We start from the raw sequence: 27,553 nt of genomic DNA, 5'->3' as shown, positions 1-27,553 counted from the left end.
GATCTTTAATTTATTACTGTGACTATGGATGAACTTACTAAACATGAACCTGGAATAAACTATTAACAGTCCCGTTCGCTCACCCCTAGACTGTTAAGGATTCCCCTAACACGTACTGTTCTCTCCTGATACTTTTGCCGTTCGCTCACGCCTAGACTGATAAGGATTCCCTAACACGTACTGTTCTCTCCTGATACTTGCGCGTTCGCTCACCCCTAGACTGTTAAGGATTCCACTAACACGTAATGTTCTCTCCTGATACTTTTCCGTTCGCTCACCCCTAGACTGTTAAGGATTCCCTAACACGTACTGTTCTCCCATCCTGATACTTTTCCGTTCGCTCACCCCTAGACTGTTAAGGATTCCACTAACACGTACTGTTCTCTCCTGATACTTGCCCGTTCGCTCACGCCTAGACTGTTAAGGATTCCCCTAACACGTACTGTTCCCCTAATCCTGATACTTTTCCGTTCGCTCACCCCTAGACTGTTAAGGATTCCACTAACACGTAATGTTCTCTCCTGATACTTTTCCGTTCGCTCACTCCCTAGATTGTTAAGGATTCCCTAACACGTACTGTTCTCTCCTGATACTTTTCCGTTCGCTCACCGCTAAACTGTTAAGGATTCCACTAACACGTACTGTTCTCTCCTGATACTTGCCCGTTCGCCCACGCCTAGACTGTTATCAGTTCCCCTAACACGTACTGTTCCCCTAATCCTTACCCGTTCGCTCACCCCTAGACTGATAAAGGATTCCCTTGTAGCATAGTACTTGTATTTTATTACAAACTAACTACAGTTTTTATAGATCATTAAGTCGTGTGAATCCTATATCAACAACACGTCCCTATTACACAACATCTTCAGATTTAGCAACTATTAACAACTCAGCCACTTCCCTGAGCCACTAGACTGATAAGGATTCCCCTAACACGTACTCTTCACTACTGGTACTTGCCCGTTCGCTGACCCCTAGTCTGTTAAGGATTCCCCTAACACGTACTGTTCTTTCCTGATACTTTTCCGTTCACTCTACCCCTAAACTGTTAAGGATTCCCTAACACGTATGTTCTCTCCTGATACTTGCCCGTTCGCCCACGCCTAGACTGTTATCAGTTCCCCTAACACGTACTGTTCTTAATCCTTACCCGTTCGCTCACGCCGAGACTGTACAGGATTCCCTTAACACATACTGTTCTCTCCTGATACTTGCCCTTTCACTCACCCCTAGACTTTTAAGGATTCCCTAACACGTACTGTTCTTTCCTGATACTTTTCCGTTCACCTCCGCCCCTAGACTTTTAAGGATTTCCTAACACGTTACTGTTCTTTCCTGATACTTTTCCGTTCACTCGCCCCTAGACTTTTAAGGATTCCCTAACACGTACTGTTCTTTTCTGATACTTTTCCGTTCACTCACTCCTAGATTGTAAAGGATTCCCTAACACGTACTGTTCTCTTCTGATACTTTTCCGTTCCCTCGACCCTAAACTGTTAAGGATTCCCCTAACACATAGTGTTCTCCCCTGATCCTTGCCCGTTTGCTCACGCCTAGACTGTTGACAGTTCCCCTAACCCGTACTGTTCTCTATCGCCCACACCTAGATCTTCCAGCATGATCCTGTTAAACGTTGTGTTATGTCCTCAGCTAATGCAGAGTGTGGTGATGACAGACTCCAGATGTTCAACAGCTCCTGCTATCTCTTCGTTAGCTACCCGGAGGTTACCTGGCAGACTGCCCAGCAGATATGCAAGGGGCTTAAGGTAGAGTCTACCCTTACATAGTTAAGAGGAATTTATTATATTATATTATATTCATTATCCTTAAGAAAGTACGGCTTAAGTTTTGTTTCTAGGAAAAGCAAATAATACATGTAGTATTTCATTATTCAATAATGTACCTCAGCACTTTTATCGATATTGAGTGCTATCGACATGTTTATATGCTAAGATTTTATGATATTCTAAACTTCAAAGCTGTAATAGGTTCCAAATCTTTTTCTCATTTTTGTCATGAATCAACACAACGCCAAACCAAGTAACTGTAACTACTCAACCCTAGCAATCTGACTTTCTTGATACACGAGGTGTGTCCAAAAAGTATCCGACCTTGACGTCTGGCATGAACTGACGTTACTCGGCGGCAACGGCAATCTGGTCCCCTTCAAAGTACTCCCCTCCACAAGCCACTACCTTATTCCAACGCTCCTTCCCACTTCCGGAAACACTCCTTAAATTTATTTTGCGGAATGGCTAACAGGTCCTTCGTCGCATTTTGTTTTATTTGTTCAACATCGTCAAATCTTTTTCCTTTCAAAGGAATTTTTAATTTCGGAAATAGCCAGAAGTCACAAGGAGCTATGTCAGGACTGTAGGGAGGCTGTCGTAGTTGGTTGATGTCGTGTTTGACCAAAAAACGCTGAATAAGATTTGGGGAATGAGCTGGCGCGTTGTCATGGTGCAGGATCCAGTCACGGCTTGTCCACAGTTCAGGTCGTTTCCTTCGTACTGCATCTCGTAGCCGCCTTAGGACCTCAAGATAATACTCCTTATTCACTGTCTGGCCTCTTGGAGCATATTCGTGATGAACAACGCCGTCCTGGTAAAAAAAAACTTTCAGCATTGTCTTGACATTGCTTCGACTTTGTCTTGCTTTTTTCGGCCGTTGCTCTTCGCGAGTTTTCCACTGTGAAGATTGAGCCTTTGTTTCAGGGTCGTAGCCATAAACCCATGACACATCACCAGTAATAACTTTTTTAAATAGCCCTGGGTCACTTTTTATCAAATCCAGATTGTCCTGTGCGATTTCAAGTCGACAGTTCTTTTGGTCTTCTGTCAGCAACCGAGGAACAAATTTTGCCGAAACACGGTAAAAATCTCGTATTAAAACAGTTTGTTACAAAATTTCTTGTCAGTTTATAAACATTCGTCGTATCATAGCATCCCCTCGCCTCTTAGTTCTGAGGCGGATATATTATTACAGAATGCATTTTTATGGTATTCACATACGTTTTTCCTACATAATGACTTAGTATTTATGTTAACTACTATGTAAATTCATTCAATATAATAGCAAGATTATCTTATCTAGCCTAGTGCCTCGTTTGAACAGAAAGATTTACTTAAGCTATCTAATAATGTAGAAAGAAAAAGGAATAAGACGAGATTTGCTATTTATGCTTCTGGCCTAAGGATAAAAATACAAGAATTTAAGGACAAAATTGGTTTTATTGTTTTTAAAATTATTCTCCATGCATTTCATGTTGCGTTTATAACAAGGGCTGCTCAAACTGCCAAGTGTATACATTTCCAAAGCATTTGTGATTAAGTAAGACTCCTTATAATAGTAATACAATTTGCTATAATTTAAACTTAATCAAATGAAAACTCATGGAAAGGAACGACGAAACACAAAAATGCATAACAATAAAAAAACATAAAATATTAGTGTAAAGTTACAGTATAACTATCACGTGACTGTCCTCGTTAGCTAACATAGTACATCGATCATCAAGTTATAACTAAGTCATTTACTAGCATTTTAATCAATCTGGCAGTCCATCACAGTACATCCATGCCGCTGGAACGTCAATAATATTAACGACGCGTGGATACCTGAAAATGGCAGTGTTAACAAACGTGTCGTAACTTCACAGTATCAAGGAACGTCAGAAGGTAATTTTTAGTTCAATAATCTAACAGGTTAGTAGATATTGGGATGCTCCTTGTAAATGTGTACTTTCATTAGTGCAGTAAATAAACGACAAGCCGTTTTTAAAGTGGGTAGACACAGTATATCTCTCAGAACATTTGACGAGGGAAAGTGAAAGGGGAGTTTTTAATCCAGCTAACATTGACGTTATATCGTATTTCTGTAAAACAGTATACAGGGTGTAACGAAAGTTTGGGCTAGTTATGCATTTTCAGATTATACGTGTGATTATAAGCTAAAAATTAATAACTTTTTTCCAATTTCCACTACGTTTAACCGCTAGCCGCCATTTTGTACTTTTTATTCACAAATTATTATATCTTAAACTAGTAAAGCTGAAGAACCCTTTTGTAATTTTGTACTGAAACCGCCATTTTGTACTTTTTACTAACAAATTATTATATCTAAAACTAGTAAAGCTGAAGAAACCAAATTTGGAACATAGGTTTGAATATGTAAGAGGAAAATAAAAAGAATAACATACTGTGTTATTTTCTTTCATATTAAAAAAATGGCGTCTGTTGAAAATTTTAAAGTGAAATAACAACAACAAAACCAGCATAGTTACAAAACATGTTCTAAACACCAACTATTTGGAGAACTGTATTTCAATTCTAACGGTATAGTTTCAACGGAATCCAGCAAGGTATAAGCGAGCACGACCACTTAAAGATGCGCTTGCACAAGCCGGGAGCGCCAAAATGTCATAGTTGAGAGTTATCAGTTGTTTGTTTCAACCCGGTTTCTTAGTTATTCTTCATTTTAAGCTTCTTAATAGAACTGTACATAAAATCTGAAAATACATAGCCAGCCCAACCTTTTTGTTACACTCTGTATACCTACTGGCTAGTGTACTACTGCTGACCTATCAGCGTGCGTATGCAGCTTGTGTGTATAGGACCAAAACATACACTTATGTGACTTAGTTTGATAGGTAACAACTATTAGTGTATCGGATAATGTAACAAATGAGTCAATCATTAATTTGTTTCTCGTCTTAAAACTTCCCTGTAAACGAAATTCCTGACTTAGGCGTGTCCAACGCTTTGGTACGATTTATTAATTTTAACCTAGTTTGTAATTATGTATTAGGTTAGTTATTTACCTGAACAAGGGATCAGATTGCAGATCTCGAAACGTAGTGGTACTGTTTTTATTTTTATTTTTTTTTTATTTTATTTTTTTTTTTTTTTCATTGGACGATGGAAAATGTGCGGAACATCCTATTTTCTTCACAATCCTTCCATCGTCAAAAATGTTCCACTTCAAACAAGAAACTAAATTCGTTGTGCGACTCTGGACTGTAAGGAGAGGACACTCAAAACACTCAAAAGCAGTCACTTAAAAACACGTGTGGGAGAAACTCTCAATCCTTAAACACCCTTCAGTCATTTTTTTGACTGTGCTTGTTTGAGCCTGTTTTTTATTAACATAGAAAAACACAGTTTAACTGACAACTATGGTCTTTTAAATTAAAACTGATAGTCTGAAGTAATCGAAGGAACACGGAGTATGGAGGCTGTTTCTCCTGTTCCACAGCCAATAAGTGTGGTGACGTCTGTGATATTCCATTGCAAATCGCAAAAATTCATGATTCACCTAGAGATGATCCCACACTTCGTAGAACTCTATTCCCTTACCGAGGCCTCTGTTTAAACCTTTAACAATTTTATAGAAAAATCCTCCACTATGAGATGCGATTTTTGCTCTTTTTCTCCGGAAGGTGTTAAGATTATCCACGTCCAGTACGTTAGCTAGAGAACGATATTTAATTGGCGCTGTAAATGTACTTTTAAAACTTATACGTTTTATATGGATAAAGTACTGTACACTCAATCAAAGCGATTCTTAGGATATACATTATTGAATACACAAATGGCAGATATCTGGTTAAAAGTATTGCAGTTACAAATCTCTACAAAACAGTCTTTGTTACTTTGTGTCATAAATCATGTGTTCTCGAGCCTAAAACCATTTCACACTTCACTTACGCAGGGTTGAGTGTTACTATGAAGCCACCACAATTGCTCTTTTTGTGGGAATTAACGAACAATTGGATGTCCAATAAACTGGCCATACAGGGCTGCAACTGGCCGCAGGCATTCTAATGAGAAATGCCACTCACCCGTGGGTTCCACACGAGTAGAGGTTTTGTGCCCGTTTTAATTGGCTTACCCAGCCGTGTGTGATCGAACGCGTACAACTTTAATTTAGTTTATTGTTGACACTGACAACCAGGCGGGCATCGCTGTGTCATCCTAGTGTATATCGACTGTGTAAACAATTTAGTTAAACAATTAGGCAAGTTTATTTCTATATTACAATGTTAGACACCGTGCCAACAGCTGTCACTGCTTAGCTGGAGGTGATATGCAGTGTGAGTGTGTGGGACAATGGCGTAGTGTAGAGGGTACAGCGGTTATCGCAAGATAACCGGATCAAACAACGTCGAGCGTGGCTGCTGCTTGGATGAGTGGCCGCTGAGCGATCTTGTCCTTGCAAGCAGCCCGCCTGCCCGGCCATTGGTGAAGGTTTGGAAGTCACCTTCAAGCTCTTGGTCTCCAGTTTAAGCGTAAGAGAGGGCTTTTTAACCCTAACTTCGCCTGGTAAAATAAGATATCTTTACTTTACTTCACAGGCAAATTTGTGCTATTTTCAGATCAGTGTCACAAAGAAGAACGTACAAAACTAACCAATATTTCTGCTACTCAAGGGACGACCAATAATATAGGAAGATACAATATCAAAAATGTATTGAAGCTAGCTCAACAATTGAACAAATATTTGGAACTTGTTAAGGATAAGATAAACCATTCCATTTAGCTGAGCCTCAGTCTACATTGGGAGACATCAAGTCTAATATTCATCGAGTGAGTGAACACGTTAGGCAACTAAATGTTAAGACACATCGGCTATAGCAGATCACAGTTCAAGACCAAATATGAAATCAAATTAGACAAAATTGAAAAACTTGTGAAAGGTCCCTACTATTAAAGAGAGTAAGAAGAGAAACTTTAGAAATAAGTAGCAAACACAGTCACCACAATAAGAGAATGTGAAATTGTGTAAAATCTGGCAGCAGACACTGATACAGAAGTGTTACTGGTCGGTAATTTATTCAGCTTCAACCAATGGCGAGAAAACTTCGTCCCTTCAACTCGCATACACAGCGACTGCTGACTATCTGCAAACTGAGGCAGAAATACTTAAATAAGTTAATTTAACAGGCAATGTTTCGACGCCGTGTGACGAATATACTGACGGTTACACATAAAGACAAAAACCTACTTTTGCGATCAGTTAACTAGCGGAACATATGCGTTATAATCTCAACCAATTAAACATCGTATTTAAAATACATATATGGATAAGTTCACCTTCCTCTCACATGCATCATCTGATATCTTTTGCTGATGTAGACTTTGTTCCTGAAGTTCCCACCATAGCTGCTATATGGATATGGTTTAAGGGCATAACTGAATAGATTGTAGATTGTGTAGATTTACCTGTACATTTTATGTACACAAATAATAAACATGAACAATATTGATTACGTCTACAAAACCATAAATTAAGTAAAACCTAATTATCCAGTGACAAACATTAATTGATTCTTAGGTAGCAACGGGTGACTCCTCTGTTGTAAGGGTTCTATGCTATAAGTATACACGAGCATTTAATATGTAAGACAGTAAATTGCAAATTATTGCATTTTCATCCAGTTTAAAGGTCAAGATTCCAATGAATATATATAACAACAATTATTAGACTTCTTGATATAAATTTCCTTTAATATTTTGGCTTTGCCGTTTTCAAAAAGGTGTAATAAAAAATAACAACACAGCAAACAAAATTTACAAAAGTAAATAAATAAAAATACATAAATAAATAAACAGGAATTTTAGAACATGTGATTAACTTATATATATATATATATATATATATATATATATATATATATATATATAATAAGTTCAAATATCAAGACTCAAGGTCTTCGTAAGTTTAGATTTAAATAGATATTGTACGTAGAAAAAAAAAACAGAAATTGATTTAATAGAAACTGTTAGGCTGTTAGGCCACCATACTGTGAACTATGCTCCTTCTATTCATTTCTTTCATCAGTTATCCATAATCCAATACAACCCCTAGAAAATTACATATTAATATTTCACACCTTCTATGATACCATTCAACACAGGAATTTCATCACATGTGTAGACAATTTACTGGAACATCTCACATTATTAACCTGCCAACAACTCTGTTTACAAATCATTTTAGTCTGTATACTAATATAACCAGAGTTACTTTTTTAAATACAGAGATCAAAACTCCCATTGAAAGGATGTTTACCATTTTCAATAGGAACATAAACGTACTAAGGATGTATTTAACTCTCTGAGTAATTCTTCCGACACTTATCGCACGCGAAGACACACAAAAACCGAATTTCATTTATCAGAGAGTGTCTGGACTAGTTTCGCAAACGCTCAGACAATAAATAATGAAAATCCAAACATATGCTAAAATCCAATTAAGTAATTTATACAGGCATAGAGCAAAAAAACCAATATTATTTATTCTATTGAATTTAAAAACAATAAAACATTATAAAGAAATCTCCCATACTTTCAGCGCCACCAAATATGGTACTTATCAAAGCGAATAACATCAAAAGAAATATTCATGAGCTTGAAGGAAATGTCTTTGAGATTTTGTTACAAAGCCAACAATAATCCGTTACAGCTACTCGATCCCAAAGCTTTCTTCTGGGAATATTTCTGTTACTATTTCAAGTCTGGGCGTTCTGTGTTCATTCGACAGCAACCTCTTAACGTTATTATATTCTGTATTACTAGGAAGTCATTCTTTGAAAGCTTTATTGTGTTTAAAGGACGTTTACTGTAAGCAAATATTTTTATTGTAATTGTTTTCTTGTCATTACTGTATTATTGTGATTTTCTCTTTACTAGACTAATAAGTTATAATGCCATGCAGTTTACAATTAACTAATTGTTAATAGTTATTTTTTATTTTTTTTAACTTTTCAAATTTCCGTTTTTCAGAATAATCAAAACAAAATTAGTTAAAATTGATGCAAAGCAATATATTTTTTTTATTTTATGTACATTTTTTGGTGTTGTTTTATACGTGGTCATGTATGAAGAGCTCCTTAGTGAAATACATTCAGTCCATTTTCCCGCAACTCATAAACCAAGTAATTGCTATAAATGTGGAGCTCCAATTTACCTATAAACCCAAATAAGGACTGTTATATAGCTAGAAACCCATATAAGGGCTCCTATAACTATAAACCCAAATCAAGGTTGCTATATTGCTATAAACCAAAATAAGGGCTGATATATAGGTATAAACCTAACTGAGGGCTGCTATATAGCTATGACCCCAAATAAGAGCTGCTATATAGCTATAAATCCCAATAAGGGCTTCTATATAGTTATATAAGTCCAAATAGAGGCTGCTATATAGCTATGGCCCTCAAATGAGAGCTGCTATATAGCTATAAATCCCAATAAGGGCGGATATATTGCTATAAATCCCAATAAAGGCTGCTATATAGTTATATAGTAAGTCCAAATAGATTCTGATATATAGCTATAAGCCCAAATAGAGGCCGCTATATAGATAAAATCCAAACGAGAGGTGCTATATAGCTATAAGCCCAAATAAAGGCTGATATATAGCTATGACCCCAAATGAGAGCTGCTATATAGCTATAAATCCCAATAAGGGCTGCTATATAGTTATATAAGCCCAAATAGAGGCTGCTATATAGCTATACCCACATTAGAGCTGCTATATATAGCTATAAATCCCAAACGGAGAGGTGCTAATATAGCTATAAATCCCAATAAGGGCTGCTATATAGTTATATAAGTTCAAATAGAGGCTGATATATAGCTATAAGCCCAAATAGAGGCCGCTATATAGATATAAATCCAAACGAGAGGTGCTATAAAGCTATAAGCCCAAATAAAGGCTGATATATAGCTATGACCCCAAACGAGAGGTGCTATATAGCTATAAGCCCAAATAAAGGCCGCTATATAGATATAAATCCAAACGAGAGGTGCTATATAGCTATAAGCACAAATAAAGGCCGCTATATAGATATAAATCCAAACGAGAGGTGCTATATAGCTATAAGGCCAAATAAAGGCTGATATATAGCTATAAGCCCAAATAAAGGCTGCTATATAGCTATAAGCCCAAATAAAGGCTGCTATATAGCTATAAGCCCAAATAAAGGCCGCTATATAGATATAAATCCAAACGAGAGGTGCTATATAGCTATAAGCCCAAATAAAGGCTGATATATAGCTATAAGCCCAAATAAAGGCTGCTATATAGCTATAAGCCCAAATAAAGGCTGATATATAGCTATAAGCCCAAATAAAGGCTGATATATAGCTATAAGCCCAAATAAAGGCTGATATATAGCTATAAGCCCAAATAAAGGCTGCTATATAGCTATAAGCCCAAATAAAGGCTGCTATAAACTCAAATTGTTTCTGATACATGTAGCTGTTTCAATATTTTTAATGATATTTAAATATTTGGGTTAATAGTTATTTAACCAAAGGAAAACATTTTCTATTTCATTATACCTACGTAGTTCAGTTTTCACAAAGGACAAAAAATAGCATGATTTTAAAGCCTTAAACCCCCAAGGAAGCGCTAAAGTCACTAAAAGGATTTTTCACTGTAATCTGCAAATAACCAAATAGAATTTCTTTTTTCTTAAAGAGAGAACTTAAGGTAGGTTCCTATATTCTGTAACATCTATATAAAGCTTACGGTGGCAGATAATATTATTTATATGTTCATTAAGAGAAAACACAGATGGGAAAGACGCGAGAGTCGTCATTATGGAGCTTAGATTCCGCAAATAAAAAACATCACAAATAAAGCGTGGTATCTCACGGGGTAAGTCCCCTCAATCGGCAGGACCTTTAGTTACAGATAGATAATGCAAGGCTCACTTTCTTCTTCGTGACGAACAATAACACCAGTTAGCGTCATGGACGGCACAAGGTCCGCCATTTTATCTCTCAAGAAAACAGATCTAAGACTTTGCTGATCTGAAAATCTTTGTGGAACAATCATATAAGTTTACCCTGAAAATATCAAGAATAAGGAAGTTTGATTGAAAGTATGACATGCCATTAAGAGCAGACATGATATAAAGAAATATATACGTAGATGATTCGATATACATTTTGGAATCTTATAAGAGCAAAGAAAAACTGGAAGAACTCTCAATTCCCTGTGAAAGAAGAAAGCATTCTGTTAGACATTGCGCATGTATATTGAATACAAACCAAACTCTTTATTGAAATCTCTCTTTCAGTATTCGTTTCTGTAAGAGTGCCTCCTTCTATAAACGAATTTTTGATGTCTGTGAACTTCATCTTGTGTGAAGGTTTGAAGAAACTTCTCTCTGCAAATTATAAGGGTTAACAATTTGTTCGTTTTATTTTCCATTAAGATTTATTCATGTGTGCATATTTGCCAAATTTTGAGTAAATTATTACTTTATTATATTTATTTCCAGCAGTGGAGACTTACTTTGTTTGGATAATTGTTTTAAATACTTTTATATCACATAAGAAGAGCAATAATTATTGTAAATGATTCTGCTATGATTTAAATACTTGGTCTAAATGTACCTTTGTTTTACAAGTAATATCATCATTACTTACGGCAATACGTAAAGCATAAAGGATAAAAATTATTATGAGTGCATATTATCCTTTCCATTTTAGGTAACGGGTGTCTTACAAGTCCTATCCCCACTACCTATTAACCTTTTTATGAATAGAGATGGAGTGATTTACTTTAGGAGCAGTTTATATGACCAACTGAGGACGTATGATAATTTTTGACTCCCCCTCCCCTCCCAAAATTGTGTACTTTTAGAGTATGTCAAAATTGTTAAATAGGCACCCCTAGCAAATGACACCTCATTTTAAAGGTATTATAAAAAGAAGAATGGTGGCGCAATGTAGATGTCTCTAATGTTACTCTATCAAATTTGGTGGCCAATTAAAGTTTGAAGGCTTTATAAAACCCCCACAATTTAAATTACATTTAAAGTTATTGTAAGGAAGATAAAACTAGTTATTTTGAGAAATTAGGACACAAAATCATAAAGCAAGTTAATACAAGAACATCAACAACCATGATTAACATTGTATTTATTATGTTTGATTTTGTCTGACCGAAGTCCATTAGGAAGTCCTGGGAATACCAATAGCTGGTTTTGCCATGTCATCTCTTATTGTTTACCAGTTAGTATGCGAGACACATTCAGACCACTCTGACACAGTAACTGGACAGAATGTGCATTCTCAGCGTTTGCCTTAGTTATGTATATAGCACACGTTTACAAATCCAGACACAATGTTCTGATCATGATCACGCCATAATCGAATGTATCGACAACATTTGAGGTTCACACATAATCTGGAACTTAAGTTTAAGAAATTGTGAGCAAACCATTGTTACTTCAGGCAGAGGACTGTGTACAAGATGTGGGGGGGGGTGGAAATATGTAATATGAAAATTTAGTTTAATATTAATACAAAACTGGTGAGTTCTAGATTTTGAATACTAACTGGGGAGGAGTCCCGCTTCTAGAGACCATGAAACGGCATTAATATACAGGGTGCCCACGAGGAAACCAAAAAACTTCTCAGGTGGTTTTCTCTCATAAAAATAATTACAACAATATATAAACACATGTCCAGAAACGCTTTGTTGGTGAGCTACGGATTGTGAAAGATTTTGCCCGATTTTCCATGAAAGGATGGAAATAAAGCGAAACTTATGTTTTTATGGCGTAAAAATAGTTGATAAAGTCAAAAAGTATTTATTTCTTCCATCAAATCAAAAAGCATTTACATCTAGTTTACATGCGTTTCCTGGTGAAATAAAATATACTACAATAACTGGTTAGGTTGCTGTAAAACTTTATAAAATAAAACTTGAAATTAATTCCCAAACTAAGTAAAAACTTATGTGTTGGGAATGAGTCTTGTGTAATGTATCGCACTGCTAATTAATATTTTATTGTTGCTTAGTTACAATAAATAGAATTGCTGTAAAACTAATTAAAGATATAATAGACTAATAAAAGATTAGCAAAGATCAGTAATAAAGGGGGGGGGATAAAGGGGGTAAATTTGAATTTTTCAAATTGTAACCCGTATCTTGTGACATTTAGTTTTAAAGGTCTATTCAATGGAAACACAAAGACATGAACAAATATTCCTTACATGCTTTTTTTTTAGAGGAGAAGCCGAACTCCTTTTAAGCCTTACTCTGTCCGTCCTCATGGGCCACTGGCCTGTGCGAGGATCTAATCAAGCAGAATAAGAGGGAGAGTCGATACAGTACAAGGTCGATGGTACTGAAAAAAGTGCAACGGTCTCAGACAGGATTCGAACCTGCGCTATCTCTAACTCAGACTCGAAGTCCAACGTCTTAGACCGCTCGGCTGTCGGCATTCCCCGGCAATGCCATCTACTTAGGCTTAGTTTTCTCTTAGTGTCATTGAGTTGCTATTTAATAAACCTTTAATACGACATGTCACAAGATAGGGTTTGAAATTTGAAATTTACCGCTTTCTATCGCCCCTTTACATTTTTTTATCCTAAAAATATCTAAAAAAAAGTAATTTAATAAGTATGATAAAGGTTGTACATTGATATCTCAATCCGTTTGGAATATATCCAGGCGTATCAGGACTTAATTCACACCATGTATAATATCAAATAAATGTATGATATTAAGCTCGGATATCTATGGAGTTGTTTGGAAAATTAAAAGGTACATACAGCGTTTTTAACTTAAAGTTTATTTTCGAGCAGCAGAATTGTTATTTATTATGCTGTTTACAACCGTTGTTTCTCAAACCTCGTCCCAAACAGTTTCTAGGTTACAGAAACTACCCCAATACATTTAATCGCTGTAGCTAACATACGGAACTTCCCAAGTTTGGCCTTTTCCGAAAGCGAACAACTTGATAATTGAATTTATTAACTAACTTTTGTTGGACTTGCGGTTACAATTCAGTTGTTTTGTGTTCCCCCCCCCCCCCCCCAATAATTTTAAGACAGTTGTCTTACAGATTATTATTTCTTAAATGATAATGTTTCTTAACATTTCCTACAGAACTTCTCTCATTTTCAGAAATCCAAATTCAATTTTAGTCACAATTTCTAAACTATAGATAAAGTTAGTGTTTTCAAAACTTTATAGAACACTGATCTTGAGTTTTAGAACAAAATTAAAGCCAACAGAGAGTATTTTCAATTAAATTATGTTAATGCACCAATCTATAATCGGAACCTGAGAAAATCTATAAAGAATAATAAAGAATGATTTATTTTCTCATTTTCTTACAGGCTACATACATACATCAATACATAACGGTAAATTAATATAATGGAGTTATAATTTCCTAAATCTTGCCAGGTCTGACTGCACCATTACAAAAGACGGGAAATAAAAAATTACTTCTTCAAAATACCTATAAACTAAATTTATAGTTAAAATATAACCTACATCTAAATGCGCTTAGGGCTATACTTTACAATAAATGAGAAAATATAGGGCCTCCAAGGCTAAGCCTGTTTGGAGGTTCCTTATTATATTTTAACACATAAAAAACATCAGCAAACAACTTAATTTAACAATTTAGATCTCTCTTGAGGATATAAATTAATATATTATTTCATCAAAACATAATATAATAATAGTTGTAATCAACCTGCTTATTTGAGTTAGATTAGATTTTTCAAATTATTTGAAAATAAATAAATCTCCATGCGACTTTCCAGAGAAGTATAAATAAAAAAAGTATATTTTTAGGATAAGTCAACTGAAATTTTGAAAGCGAATTATGTCATGTTGTATGAGTTTTTCATAACGTTTAACAATAAATTTTGTATTTTAAGATTGCATTTATGTATGTAAGTAGGTATTGCATTTAACATCAAATATTATACACATACAATTTTTTTAGTATGATAAATACGAGCTATATTTTAGTGTCAAATTCACAGGTGGTATTGTTGACACGTCAAACACGTTACTTGGGGTTCATCTGCTCTACAATACTGCTGGAACAATTGCAAAATATTTTTCCCTTTCATATTGTCTAAATCTGTGAAGGGAGATTGTACTTAATACGCAAAAACTCTATTACGCTACAAAGAAAACTTGTAGTATTCAAACAAAACCCATTATTTCTTTTATTTCTCTACTATAACTTTAGGTAAAAATAAGAAGATAACGTTTAAATTGGAATATGCTATAGACTAAACCTGAAAAACATGCAACCTATTACCGTAAGGACATCATCATTAGTTTAACTTCTGTACGCTCTGTATTTATTATCCTATTTCTTTAACAATCTTTTTCCATAGCGTCTTCGATTTCGTGTTAAGAAAAAGGTCGGCAAAGAGAAGGAACTTGGTCACGTCTCAACTTTCCCAGGAATCCAAGGATTCTCAGCAATTTCGTTCTATATCTCGTTGAAACGCGTATTGACAAACTATGATCATTATGACGTTAGTTTAACCGGTGAAGAGAAGGAACTTGGTCGCGTCTCAACTTTCCCAGGAATCCAAGGATTCTCAGCAATTTCGTCCCATATCTCGTTGAAACGCGCATTGACAAACTATGATCATTATGACGTTAGTTTTGTCGGTGAAGAGAAGGAACTTGGTCACGTCTCAACTTTCCCAGGAATCCAAGGATTCTCAGCAATTTCGTCCCATATCTCGTCCAAACGCGCATTGACATACAATGATCATTACGACATTAGTTTGGTTGGTGAAATTGACAAGTCAATTTTCAAATTTTACTAAAGAACTATATAATCCGTTATTTCTCGTTATTCAACTTGCACTAGAAGGTCGGTGATGAGAAGGAACTTGGTCGCCTCTCAACTTTCTCAGGAATCCAAGGATCCTCCGTCATTTCGTCCTCTATAATTTCGTAGTTGTCTAGACGCGCATTTACGTTTAAAGTTATGACGTTTGTTCTATTTATGAAAATAAAACATGGTATTGATTTAACTCACAAGCCAATTTTCAAATTGTATTAAGAAAATTACACTCTATGTTATTGCTTGTTTTCAACTTACACTAGAAGTATTTAAAAATTATATTGTATTTGTACATTCGTTTGGGATATATTTTTGTGGAATATTTAGTTTTTAGTATTCGTGTGTGGATTACTGCATGTTTTTATGAATAGAGACACGATTAATGTATTATTTGTTTAGTGATTATGAATTTGTCAAAAGATTTACACTGTACTTATAATTCCACGCCTGAAAAAAGTGTCTTTAAATTGAACGATTTAACTAATAATTTCTACATTTTTTTGTTTACCAGCGATAACAGATACGGTTACTATTAAAATTACTCAACAAAAGTGTGCATTTTTGAAAAATATTCGATGAGTGTAGTTTTTACGACATTCGCACGTCAGTGAGGCTACTACGTCAGTGTCTGTGGTTGAAGTGACGCCGGGCGCTTCACCAAGAGCAGCGAGCTGGGCTTTGTTTAACAAATTAGCTGCTATTGTTACACATATTGTTTCACGCAAATGACCTCACAATGTAACCCCATGTTCTAAGAACAACTTCAATATTCTCTTCCGTCTTTGTGTTATGTTACGTAATGAAGCCCTCATGGCCCATCCTCTGTGTATTGATTTAGGGCCCGCTAAAGTGACGTTATATCAGTTTATTGTGCACTAATATTTATATTTTTTAATGTTATATTAAACAATTCTTGGTGTGACTGTAGGTGTTGCTTTGACTAAGATTAAAACAAATTACCTATGCCAGTGGAAACATTGGCACCAAGCGATCCTCAAGGTTCAGTATTAGGTCCACTGCTCTTTCATATAAATAAATAAAAATGGCTTTATTTATCCAGCGTATTTCAACCTTGCAATTCCTTTTCAAATCAACTACTGTCCAGGACATAAAAATAAACATATATAGATAAAATCAAAGTTAACTTAAAAGATATAGTCATTTTTATTACAAAGAGAAAAAAGTAGTTATTAATTACATTAACCTTAAGACGTTCTCGCATGAAGCTACTCTTTTAGCTTGCAAGCGGAGGTCATAGAACAATTTGGGGCATAAATAAGAAAAGCCCCTCATCTTAATCATAAGCTTAACTTCAGGAAAATAGAGCTTACGGTTTCCATTGTATTAGTAATTTTTTTACTATTACGAATTCTTTGGCATTTAAATAATTGTTAACAGACAACAAAGAGTAAGTGTTACTTAAATCCAGTGGTGATTGAAGGTATCGTGGCTTCTTCGCTAGCAATCAATGTTCATTTAGAAATCCTCTAGACAGTACTGTATGTAAGAGATACGCCAAGAGAGAGAAGAAAGGGAGTAGTTGAGGCCGCCTGGCATTCCATCATATACCCAATACTGACCGGAATGTCGGATTCCTTTACTCGATAACCGCACTTAGATATTGTGGCTTCTTCGCTAGCCATCAAAGTCCGTTTATAAACCCTCTAGATAGTAATGAGGTATCTAAGAGATAATACGAGAGAGTACAACGTTGAGAGGTAAGGGAATTATAGGTGAAGACGACGGACAGACAGAAATGAAATGTTTCCAGCCTATCGAGTAATAAGCTTCGCTAAAGCTCAGCTCAGCAAGTAACGAGAAGGGTGCTTTCGTCATCATAAATGATAACATGTTTATGGGACCGGTTCCGCGTACTAACTACAAAGCTTTCACTCAATCTTTTGGGGCTTTCACTTCAGAATTGCGCGAAAACTATTTTAACAGACTTGTGTAGATCATATATAAATAAGTACCCAATAGAGGTTTTATAGAACCTTCTAACTCTACGTGACTTGCCGTTATTTTGTCATTATGTTGGGTATGTTAGAGTAGTTATGCATGGATTTACTACTTTAATGGAGAGTCAGGAAAGGGTGATTACGGATTGTTCAAGACATTTGTTGGTTCAGAGGAGGTTTATCTTTTAAGATTGGTCTTGGGAAAGAGTGGTATATTTAAGGAATGGTTCGTGGGGGAGCAGAACACTTAATTGCTGGTTTAGGGAGGGTTATTCTTTAATATTGAAACAGGAAAGAGTGATAGGTGTTCGTGAAGGAGAGAGTGACAATTAGGACTTGGTCTGGTGATATTAGTCCATAGATATATAATACGTAACTGTTTTGACAAAAATCCTTCGTCACGGGGTTTTTAACAAAGAAGGCTATTTAATAAATTATATTTAAGGAATGGTTCGTGAGGGAGCAGGACACTTAACTATTGGTTCAGGGGAGGGTTATCCTTTAGGTTAGGTCCAGTAAAGAGTGGTATTTAAGGAATGGTTCGTGGGGGAGCAGGACACTTAAGTGTTGGTTCAGGGGAGGGTTATCCTTTAGGTTAGGTCCAGGAAAGAGTGGAATTTAAGGAATGGTTCTAAAGGAAGCCGGGACACTCAATTATTGGTTCAGGGGAGGGTTATTCTTTAATATTAAAACAGGAAAGGTGATAGATGTTTGCGAAGGAGAAAGCGATAATAAGGAATTGGTCTCATGGTATTAGTTCAGCGACATATAATACTTAACTATTTTGGCAAAAAAAAAAGCCTTCTTCACGGGGCTAATAATAAAGAAGACTACGATTACAATGGTTAATTATTTAACTTATATTTGTCCTCTTTTAAATCATTAAAATTAAACTATAACCATTACGTTACTGAAAAACAGAAATTGTTCCATTTGATATTTATAAAACTATATAAAGTTCTATGTAACAAGTGCTCCCGGCTGGCGCGTGTTTTCAAGAACACAGAATATACGATGGAAACTCTATTATCTCAGCTTTCACCGCTCTCCCACATCGGCCGCCTCATACAACCCTTGATGGGAACACAATCGCTTTATCTCGCTAACACAATTATGGAAACACGTGATAAGATGGGATTATAACTTCACTTGAACATACCGTTTATATAAGGTACGTCTAAATACATGTACGAGTATGTTTCCATATTCTGGAAATGTGTTTATAGGATCATCATTCCTGGGTAATAAATACTTCAATGTGGCGTACCGCAATGGATATGTCTGTCCATTTTGATCTTCCCATTTTGTACCGGAAGCACTTTTCAATGTAAATACGTTAGTGTATACTATTCTATTAAGTTGACCACGTTATTGTGAATCATTTTCCTTTATCTTTTACCCGTTATCACGACAATAAAAATTAATTAAAGCATTTGCCGAAAATATTTTTGGCTATGATGATGTTTTATGAAATTTTACGTGATTCGTAAATAGTGAAATGCTCCTATTTTATGGTGCTACGATGATACCTTAAACAGAATTACAATTTATCGTAGTGCTCCAATGCATCATATAAAATACACTGTAAACGACAAGTAAGAGTATTTTCACTGGTGGACTTACAAATGGCCTGTCTTCTTAGTTTGCTCCATTTCGAGTACTAACAAGTGAAGTTGATTAAGTGATCTCGAGATTACGTCATTTAGTCTGCTCCATCAGGCACTCTGCCTTATTCCATTCTATCGCTGTCACAGCTTATTACAACTACATTTATACACTTGAAAGTTACATCAATAGCGAGTATCAACCAGAATACATATACATGTAGCGGATAGCCGGGTTTCGGATGTCTGCAATCGTAAATGTTAAAAGGGAACACAACGTTTCGAGGATTGGAATCTGTTCTCTTTTTCAAGTGCCTTAAGGTTGTTCAACACCTGACAAAGATTATAGATTCCAAAACTCGGAGCATAGTGTTCTGGGTTTGTTATATTACCTATAACAAATAAATGTTCTAAATTATTCTTATAGACCATCTATCGTCAATAATAAACTTGTAATAAAGAGCATCCGGATGAAAGTTTACAAATATTTAGTTTATGAGTGATATTGATCAAAAATAAACTTCATACCAGACACAGTCAATGAGAATAGGTAATTGCCAGTAGATAGCAGCAGTGCGCTTTCTACAGCTTTCATTCATTTAGTGAAATAGCAGGTGTAATAGTGATGTTATGTGCTTCATGCATGATGAAAAGTGTTATGAGTTGAATGGCCGACATTAAAAAGGCTGATTCAGATGCTTGACATTAGGAGTTCCCTAAGTTAGGAAGACATTCACACAGCAATCACCAACAGGACTATCTAGAGTGCCACAACATTGCAGAATCAAGAAATTCCCTCAGTTCGAAAAGTATACACACAGTAATCACCAACAGGACTTGTTAGAGTGCCACCACATTGCAGGATCAAGAATTCTCTCAGTTCGAAAAGTATTCACACAGTAATCACAAACAGGACTATCTAGAGTGCCACCATTGGGGGATCGAGAATTCCCTCAGTTCGAAAAGTATACACACAGTAATCACCAACAGGACTTGCTAGAGTGCCACCACACTGCGGGATCAAGAATTCTCTGTTAGGAAAAGATTCACACAGTAATCCCCACCAACAGGACTATCTGGAGTGCCACCACATTGGGGGATCCAGAATTTCCTCAGTTCGGAAATTATTCAAACAGTAATCACCAACAGGACTTGTTAGAGTGCCACCACATTGCAGGATTAATAATTCTCTCAGTTCGAAAAGTATTCACACAGTAATCACAAACAGGACTATCTAGAGTGCCACCATTGGGGGATCGAGAATTCCCTCAGTTCGAAAAGTATACACACAGTAATCACCAACAGGACTTGCTAGAGTGCCACCACACTGCGGGATCAAGAATTCTCTGTTAGGAAAAGATTCACACAGTAATCCCCACCAACAGGACTATCTGGAGTGCCACCACATTGGGGGAACGATAATTTCCTCAGTTAGGAAATTATTCAAACAGTAATCGCCAACAGGACTTGCTGGAGTGCCACCACATTGCGGGATGGAGAATTCCTTCAGTTAGGAAGAGTGGTGGGGATATTTTGTAGGGGGGATGTATTAAATCACTTTATGTATAGCGTTATAAGTAAGCATTATAAGTAGAAATACGCTTACAGGCTGAAATTTGTTTCCTTCGTATTATAACGCCCAATCGGTTTCGTAAGCATACACAGTCATGTTACTGTAGAAATTCTATTTCCTATTATCACACCCATGCATGTTACAAGCAGTTTCGGCAAGTTTCCAGAGTACGGTTTCTCTAGTTATTATAGTCTCTCACATTATCACACCTATGCATGTTACAAGCAGTTTCGGCAAGTATCCAGACTACGGTTTCTCTAGTTATTATAGTCTCTCACATCATCACACCCATGCATGTTACAAGCAGTTTCGGCAAGTATCCAGACTACGGTTTCTCTAGTTATTATAGTCTCTCACATCATCACACCCATGCATGTTACAAACAGTTTCGGCAAGTTTCCAGAGTACGGTTTCTCTAGTTATTATAGTCTCTCAAATCATCACACCCATGCATGTTACAAACAGTTTCGGCAAGTTTCCAGACTACGGTTTCTCTAGTTATTATAGTATCTCACATCATCACACCCATGCATGTTACAAGCAGTTTCGGCAAGTATCCAGAGTACGGTTTCTCTAGTTATTATAGTCTCTCACATCATCACACCCATGCATGTTACAAGCAGTTTCGGCAAGTATCCAGACTACGGTTTCTCTAGTTATTATAGTCTCTCACATCATCACACCCATGCATGTTACAAGCAGTTTCGGCAAGTATCCAGAGTACGGTTTCTCTAGTTATTATAGTCTCTCACATCATCACACCCATGCATGTTACAAGCAGTTTCGGCAAGTATCCAGACTACGGTTTCTCTAGTTATTATAGTCTCTCACATCATCACACCCATGCATGTTACAAGCAGTTTCGGCAAGTATCCAGAGTACGGTTTCTCTAGTTATTATAGTCTCTCACATCATCACACCCATGCATGTTACAAGCAGTTTCGGCAAGTATCCAGAGTACGGTTTCTCTAGTTATTATAGTCTCTCACATCATCACACCCATGCATGTTACAAGCAGTTTCGGCAAGTATCCAGAGTACGGTTTCTCTAGTTATTATAGTCTCTCACATCATCACACCCATGCATGTTACAAGCAGTTTCGGCAAGTATCCAGACTACGGTTTCTCTAGTTATTATAGTCTCTCACATCATCACACCCATGCATGTTACAAGCAGTTTCGGCAAGTATCCAGAGTACGGTTTCTCTAGTTATTATAGTCTCTCACATCATCACACCCATGCATGTTACAAGCAGTTTCGGCAAGTATCCAGAGTACGGTTTCTCTAGTTATTATAGTCTCTCACATCATCACACCCATGCATGTTACAAGCAGTTTCGGCAAGTATCCAGACTACGGTTTCTCTAGTTATTATAGTCTCTCACATCATCACACCCATGCATGTTACAAGCAGTTTCGGCAAGTATCCAGAGTACGGTTTCTCTAGTTATTATAGTCTCTCACATCATCACACCCATGCATGTTACAAGCAGTTTCGGCAAGTATCCAGAGTACGGTTTCTCTAGTTATTATAGTCTCTCACATTATCACACCCATGCATGTTACAAGCAGTTTCGGCAAGTATCCAGAGTACGGTTTCTCTAGTTATTATAGTCTCTCACATCATCACACCCATGCATGTTACAAGCAGTTTCGGCAAGTATCCAGAGTACGGTTTCTCTAGTTATTATAGTCTCTCACATCATCACACCCATGCATGTTACAAGCAGTTTCGGCAAGTATCCAGAGTACGGTTTCTCTAGTTATTATAGTCTCTCACATCATCACACCCATGCATGTTACAAGCAGTTTCGGCAAGTATCCAGAGTACGGTTTCTCTAGTTATTATAGTCTCTCACATCATCACACCCATGCATGTTACAAGCAGTTTCGGCAAGTATCCAGACTACGGTTTCTCTAGTTATTATAGTCTCTCACATCATCACACCCATGCATGTTACAAGCAGTTTCGGCAAGTATCCAGAGTACGGTTTCTCTAGTTATTATAGTCTCTCACATCATCACACCCATGCATGTTACAAGCAGTTTCGGCAAGTATCCAGAGTACGGTTTCTCTAGTTATTATAGTCTCTCACATCATCACACCCATGCATGTTACAAGCAGTTTCGGCAAGTATCCAGAGTACGGTTTCTCTAGTTATTATAGTCTCTCACATCATCACACCCATGCATGTTACAAGCAGTTTCGGCAAGTATCCAGAGTACGGTTTCTCTAGTTATTATAGTCTCTCACATCATCACACCCATGCATGTTACAAGCAGTTTCGGCAAGTATCCAGAGTACGGTTTTCTCTAGTTATTATAGTCTCTCACATCATCACACCCATGCATGTTACAAGCAGTTTCGGCAAGTATCCAGAGTACGGTTTCTCTAGTTATTATAGTCTCTCACATCATCACACCCATGCATGTTACAAGCAGTTTCGGCAAGTATCCAGAGTACGGTTTCTCTAGTTATTATAGTCTCTCACAATCATCACACCCATGCATGTTACAAGCAGTTTCGGCAAGTATCCAGAGTACGGTTTCTCTAGTTATTATAGTCTCTCACATCATCACACCCATGCATGTTACAAGCAGTTTCGGCAAGTATCCAGAGTACGGTTTCTCTAGTTATTATAGTCTCTCACATCATCACACCCATGCATGTTACAAGCAGTTTCGGCAAGTATCCAGAGTACGGTTTCTCTAGTTATTATAGTCTCTCACATCATCACACCCATGCATGTTACAAGCAGTTTCGGCAAGTATCCAGAGTACGGTTTCTCTAGTTATTATAGTCTCTCACATCATCACACCCATGCATGTTACAAGCAGTTTCGGCAAGTATCCAGAGTACGGTTTCTCTAGTTATTATAGTCTCTCACATCATCACACCCATGCATGTTACAAGCAGTTTCGGCAAGTATCCAGAGTACGGTTTCTCTAGTTATTATAGTCTCTCACATCATCACACCCATGCATGTTACAAGCAGTTTCGGCAAGTATCCAGAGTACGGTTTCTCTAGTTATTATAGTCTCTCACATCATCACACCCATGCATGTTACAAGCAGTTTCGGCAAGTATCCAGAGTACGGTTTCTCTAGTTATTATAGTCTCTCACATCATCACACCCATGCATGTTACAAGCAGTTTCGGCAAGTATCCAGAGTACGGTTTCTCTAGTTATTATAGTCTCTCACATCATCACACCCATGCATGTTACAAGCAGTTTCGGCAAGTATCCAGAGTACGGTTTCTCTAGTTATTATAGTCTCTCACATCATCACACCCATGCATGTTACAAGCAGTTTCGGCAAGTATCCAGAGTACGGTTTCTCTAGTTATTATAGTCTCTCACATCATCACACCCATGCATGTTACAAGCAGTTTCGGCAAGTATCCAGAGTACGGTTTCTCTAGTTATTATAGTCTCTCACATCATCACACCCATGCATGTTACAAGCAGTTTCGGCAAGTATCCAGAGTACGGTTTCTCTAGTTATTATAGTCTCTCACATCATCACACCCATGCATGTTACAAGCAGTTTCGGCAAGTATCCAGAGTACGGTTTCTCTAGTTATTATAGTCTCTCACATTATCACACCCATGCATGTTACAAGCAGTTTCGGCAAGTATCCAGAGTACGGTTTCTCTAGTTATTATAGTCTCTCACATTATCACCCCTTGCCTGTTACAGGCGGACCTGGCAAGTATCCACAGTCCGGATGAAGAACGCTTTATCATCGCCAAGATCCGAGCGTCCCGAGAGTACACCACGAACGCCATCTACTGGCTGGGCGCGCAACAGGACGCCCTGGATAACTGGTACTGGGCAGACACCACCCCGATGACCTACACCGGTAAGTTTGGACTTAGGGTTACAGCGTCTTACAGATGTTGAACTCGAAGTGACTGTCCAGAGAGTTGTTTTATATAATGGGTTTAACAAAACGGATGGACTGGCTATGCATTTTCTGATTTTATGTGGGATTTTAAGCTAAAAATGAAGAATAATTTTTTTTCAATTTCTTATTCGTTTTTTATTAACAATTATTATCTCGAAAACTAGAAAATCTAAAGAAACCAAATTTGGTACATAGGTTTGAACAGGTATGAGGAAATAAAAAAACAAATGATTCTGTTATTTTCTTTAATATTAACAAAATGGCGTCTGTGGACAATTTTTAAACTCAAATAGCAAAAAAACAGTATAGTTATAAAGAATTTACTGGATAGCAATTTGGAAAATGTTATTGTAATTTCAACGGTACGTCAGCGTATAAGCGAGCATGCGTATTTTAAAGATACGCTTGCACAAGCCGGGAGCGCCAAATATGTCACAGGTGAGAGTTATCAGTTGTTTGTTTCTCCTTGCTTCTGCAAGAGTATCTTTAAATTGGTCGTGCTCGCTTATGCTTTGATGGATTTTGTTGAAACTAGTACCGTTGGAATTGAAAGAAGATTCTCCAAATAGTTGGTGTCTAGTACATTTTTAATAACTATACTGGGTTATTTCACTTTAAAATTTTTCAACAGGCGCGATTTTTTAATATTAAATAAAATAATACAATTTTTTTTCTCTCATCTATTGAAAGCTATGTGCCAAATTTGGGTTCTTTAGCTTTTATAGTCTTAGAGACAATAATCTATAAGTAAAAAAATACAAAATGGTGGCTAGCGGCTAAACGTCTTGGTAATTGTATAAAAAGCTATTCATTTTTAGTTTAGAATCACACATGAAATCTGAAAATGCATGCAGCCCAACCTTTATGCCACTCCCTGTATATATCTGTGATATGTACAGTGCGTGGGGGTATGCTTCTGTATTATTGTGTAACCTCTACATTGATCAGACCTCATCTCTCACAATAGGTTAGGTTAGGTTAGGTAACGTTAGGTAAGGTTAGGTTAGGTCAGGTCAGGTTAGGTAGGTTAGATTCGGTTAGGTAAGGTTAGGTTAGGTCAGGTCAGGTTACGTTAGGTTAGGTTAGGTTAGGTTAGGTTAGGTTAGGTTAGGTTAGGTCAGGTTACGTTAGGTTAGGTTAGGTTAGGTTAGGTTACGTTAGATTAGGTTAGGTTAGGTTAGGTTAGGTTAGGTTAGGTTAGGTTAGGTCAGGTTACGTTAGGTTAGGTTAGGTTAGGTCAGGTTACGTTTAGGTTAGGTTAGGTTACGTCAGGTTACGTTAGGTTGGTTAGGTTAGGTTAGGTTAGGTTAGGTCAGGTTACGTTAGGTCAGGTTACGTTAGGTTAGGTTAGGTTAGGTTACGTCAGGCTACGTTAGGTTACGTTAGGTTAGGTTAGGTCAGGTTACGTTAGGTTAGGTTAGGTTAGGTTAGGTCAGGTTACGTTAGGTTAGGTTAGGTTAGGTTAGGTTAGGTTAGGTTAGGTTACGTCAGGCTACGTTAGGTTAGGTTAGGTTAGGTTAGGTCAGGTTACGTTAGGTTAGGTTAGGTTAGGTTAGGTTAGGTTAGGTTAGGTCAGGTTACGTTAGGTTAGGTTAGGTTAGGTTAGGTTAGGTTAGGTTAGGTTACGTCAGGTTACGTTAGGTTAGGTTAGGTTAGGTTAGGTCAGGTTACGTTTAGGTTAGGTTAGGTTAGGTTACGTCAGGTTACGTTAGGTTTGGTTAGGTTAGGTTAGATTATTATGAAAGTTCTCGTAGATCTCGGGCTACATCAAGATTCTTTCGACTTGGTAATTTTGTTGCTGACTCTTCCTAAAAAATGGAGTCATTCAATCAGTTTGTGTAGCTTTTTTTCCTTAGGAATGTTCATATAAACACTCAAAGTTTAGTAAGAGTGTTTTATTGGTCTGTATAACTACTTAATGTTTTATGTACTCCTTCTAAACATTATCGTTTTACTACTTTTCATTTTTTTACAATTTATAAATGTACATAAAACGTATTTTTACTCAACTGAAATTGAACTTCCCTTGCACTGGTTGGGTGATTGGTTATTAAAGTCAAATTTTGTTAGTGCTCCCACTTTTATACATAATGGCTTATTTGATTTCTTTCGAGTACTGCACGATTTTAAAATTTAAATTCACATGAGTAATCTCATTTTATACAACCCATACGATCCCGTACATGTTGTACTTTGCTAGAATAATGAACTATGTCCAAATTATGCAGGTCGTGCTTCGATGTTGTGAACTTCAGACAGCAATTTGAACGTTAATAACTAATTTCTTTTAAAGTGGGAGTGCAACGGAATTTACCACTCTGAAAAGACTCAAACTCGTCACAACATTCGGTATTTCACAGAATGCCGGTGTCGTCGCAGAATGTGTTCCCTGGCATTTCAATGGCTCGGTGCTATGGTACGACACAACCTTACCCACACAATAAAGCATTCCACCACACAAAGCCGTTCCAAGCCGTCAATTATTGCCGGCAACAACCTGGCACAACAGCCTCGCCCATTGTTGCCACATCCAGCTCGCATCGTAAACCATATATTCTGTGGTAATTACTGCTCCTGTACTGTCGGATTAATTAGCCAAGCCACCAACTGTTGACCTGTTTATAACATCATTTGTCTTGTACTTATCTTATCTCTTGGATTTACATTGTTGTCCCCAATAATGAGAAATACATATTTATCCACTACCACCTGCAAAATTTAATATTGAGTTCGTTACGGTCATACATTAAGTGGATCCATTTTTATTTTCTGCTGAACGAACTAGTTCTGTTTCTAATTCAATCGCTGTTTAAAATTTCAATACAGTGTTACTCTTGTGTTAAATAATATTTTGAATTTTTCATTTGCTAAACTA

At 36.8% G+C, this 27,553-nt stretch overlaps 1 protein-coding gene across 1 annotated transcript in view; it reads left to right on the top strand.

The window, feature by feature from the left end:
- Positions 1–27,553, top strand: part of LOC124355534 — a 248,782-nt gene that overhangs the window by 175,898 nt on the left and 45,331 nt on the right. The window contains exons 10-11 of the mRNA XM_046806698.1: positions 1,608–1,766; positions 24,471–24,633. Coding sequence (XP_046662654.1) covers positions 1,608–1,766; positions 24,471–24,633 — 322 coding nt within the window. The remainder of the gene's footprint in view (positions 1–1,607; positions 1,767–24,470; positions 24,634–27,553) is intronic.

The sequence above is a fragment of the Homalodisca vitripennis genome, chromosome 2 (assembly GCF_021130785.1).
Source record: "Homalodisca vitripennis isolate AUS2020 chromosome 2, UT_GWSS_2.1, whole genome shotgun sequence".
In the NCBI taxonomy this organism is placed as follows: Eukaryota; Metazoa; Arthropoda; class Insecta; order Hemiptera; family Cicadellidae; genus Homalodisca; species Homalodisca vitripennis.
Note: the sequence above shows the minus strand (reverse complement) of the source record. Positions and strands in the feature narration are given on the sequence as shown.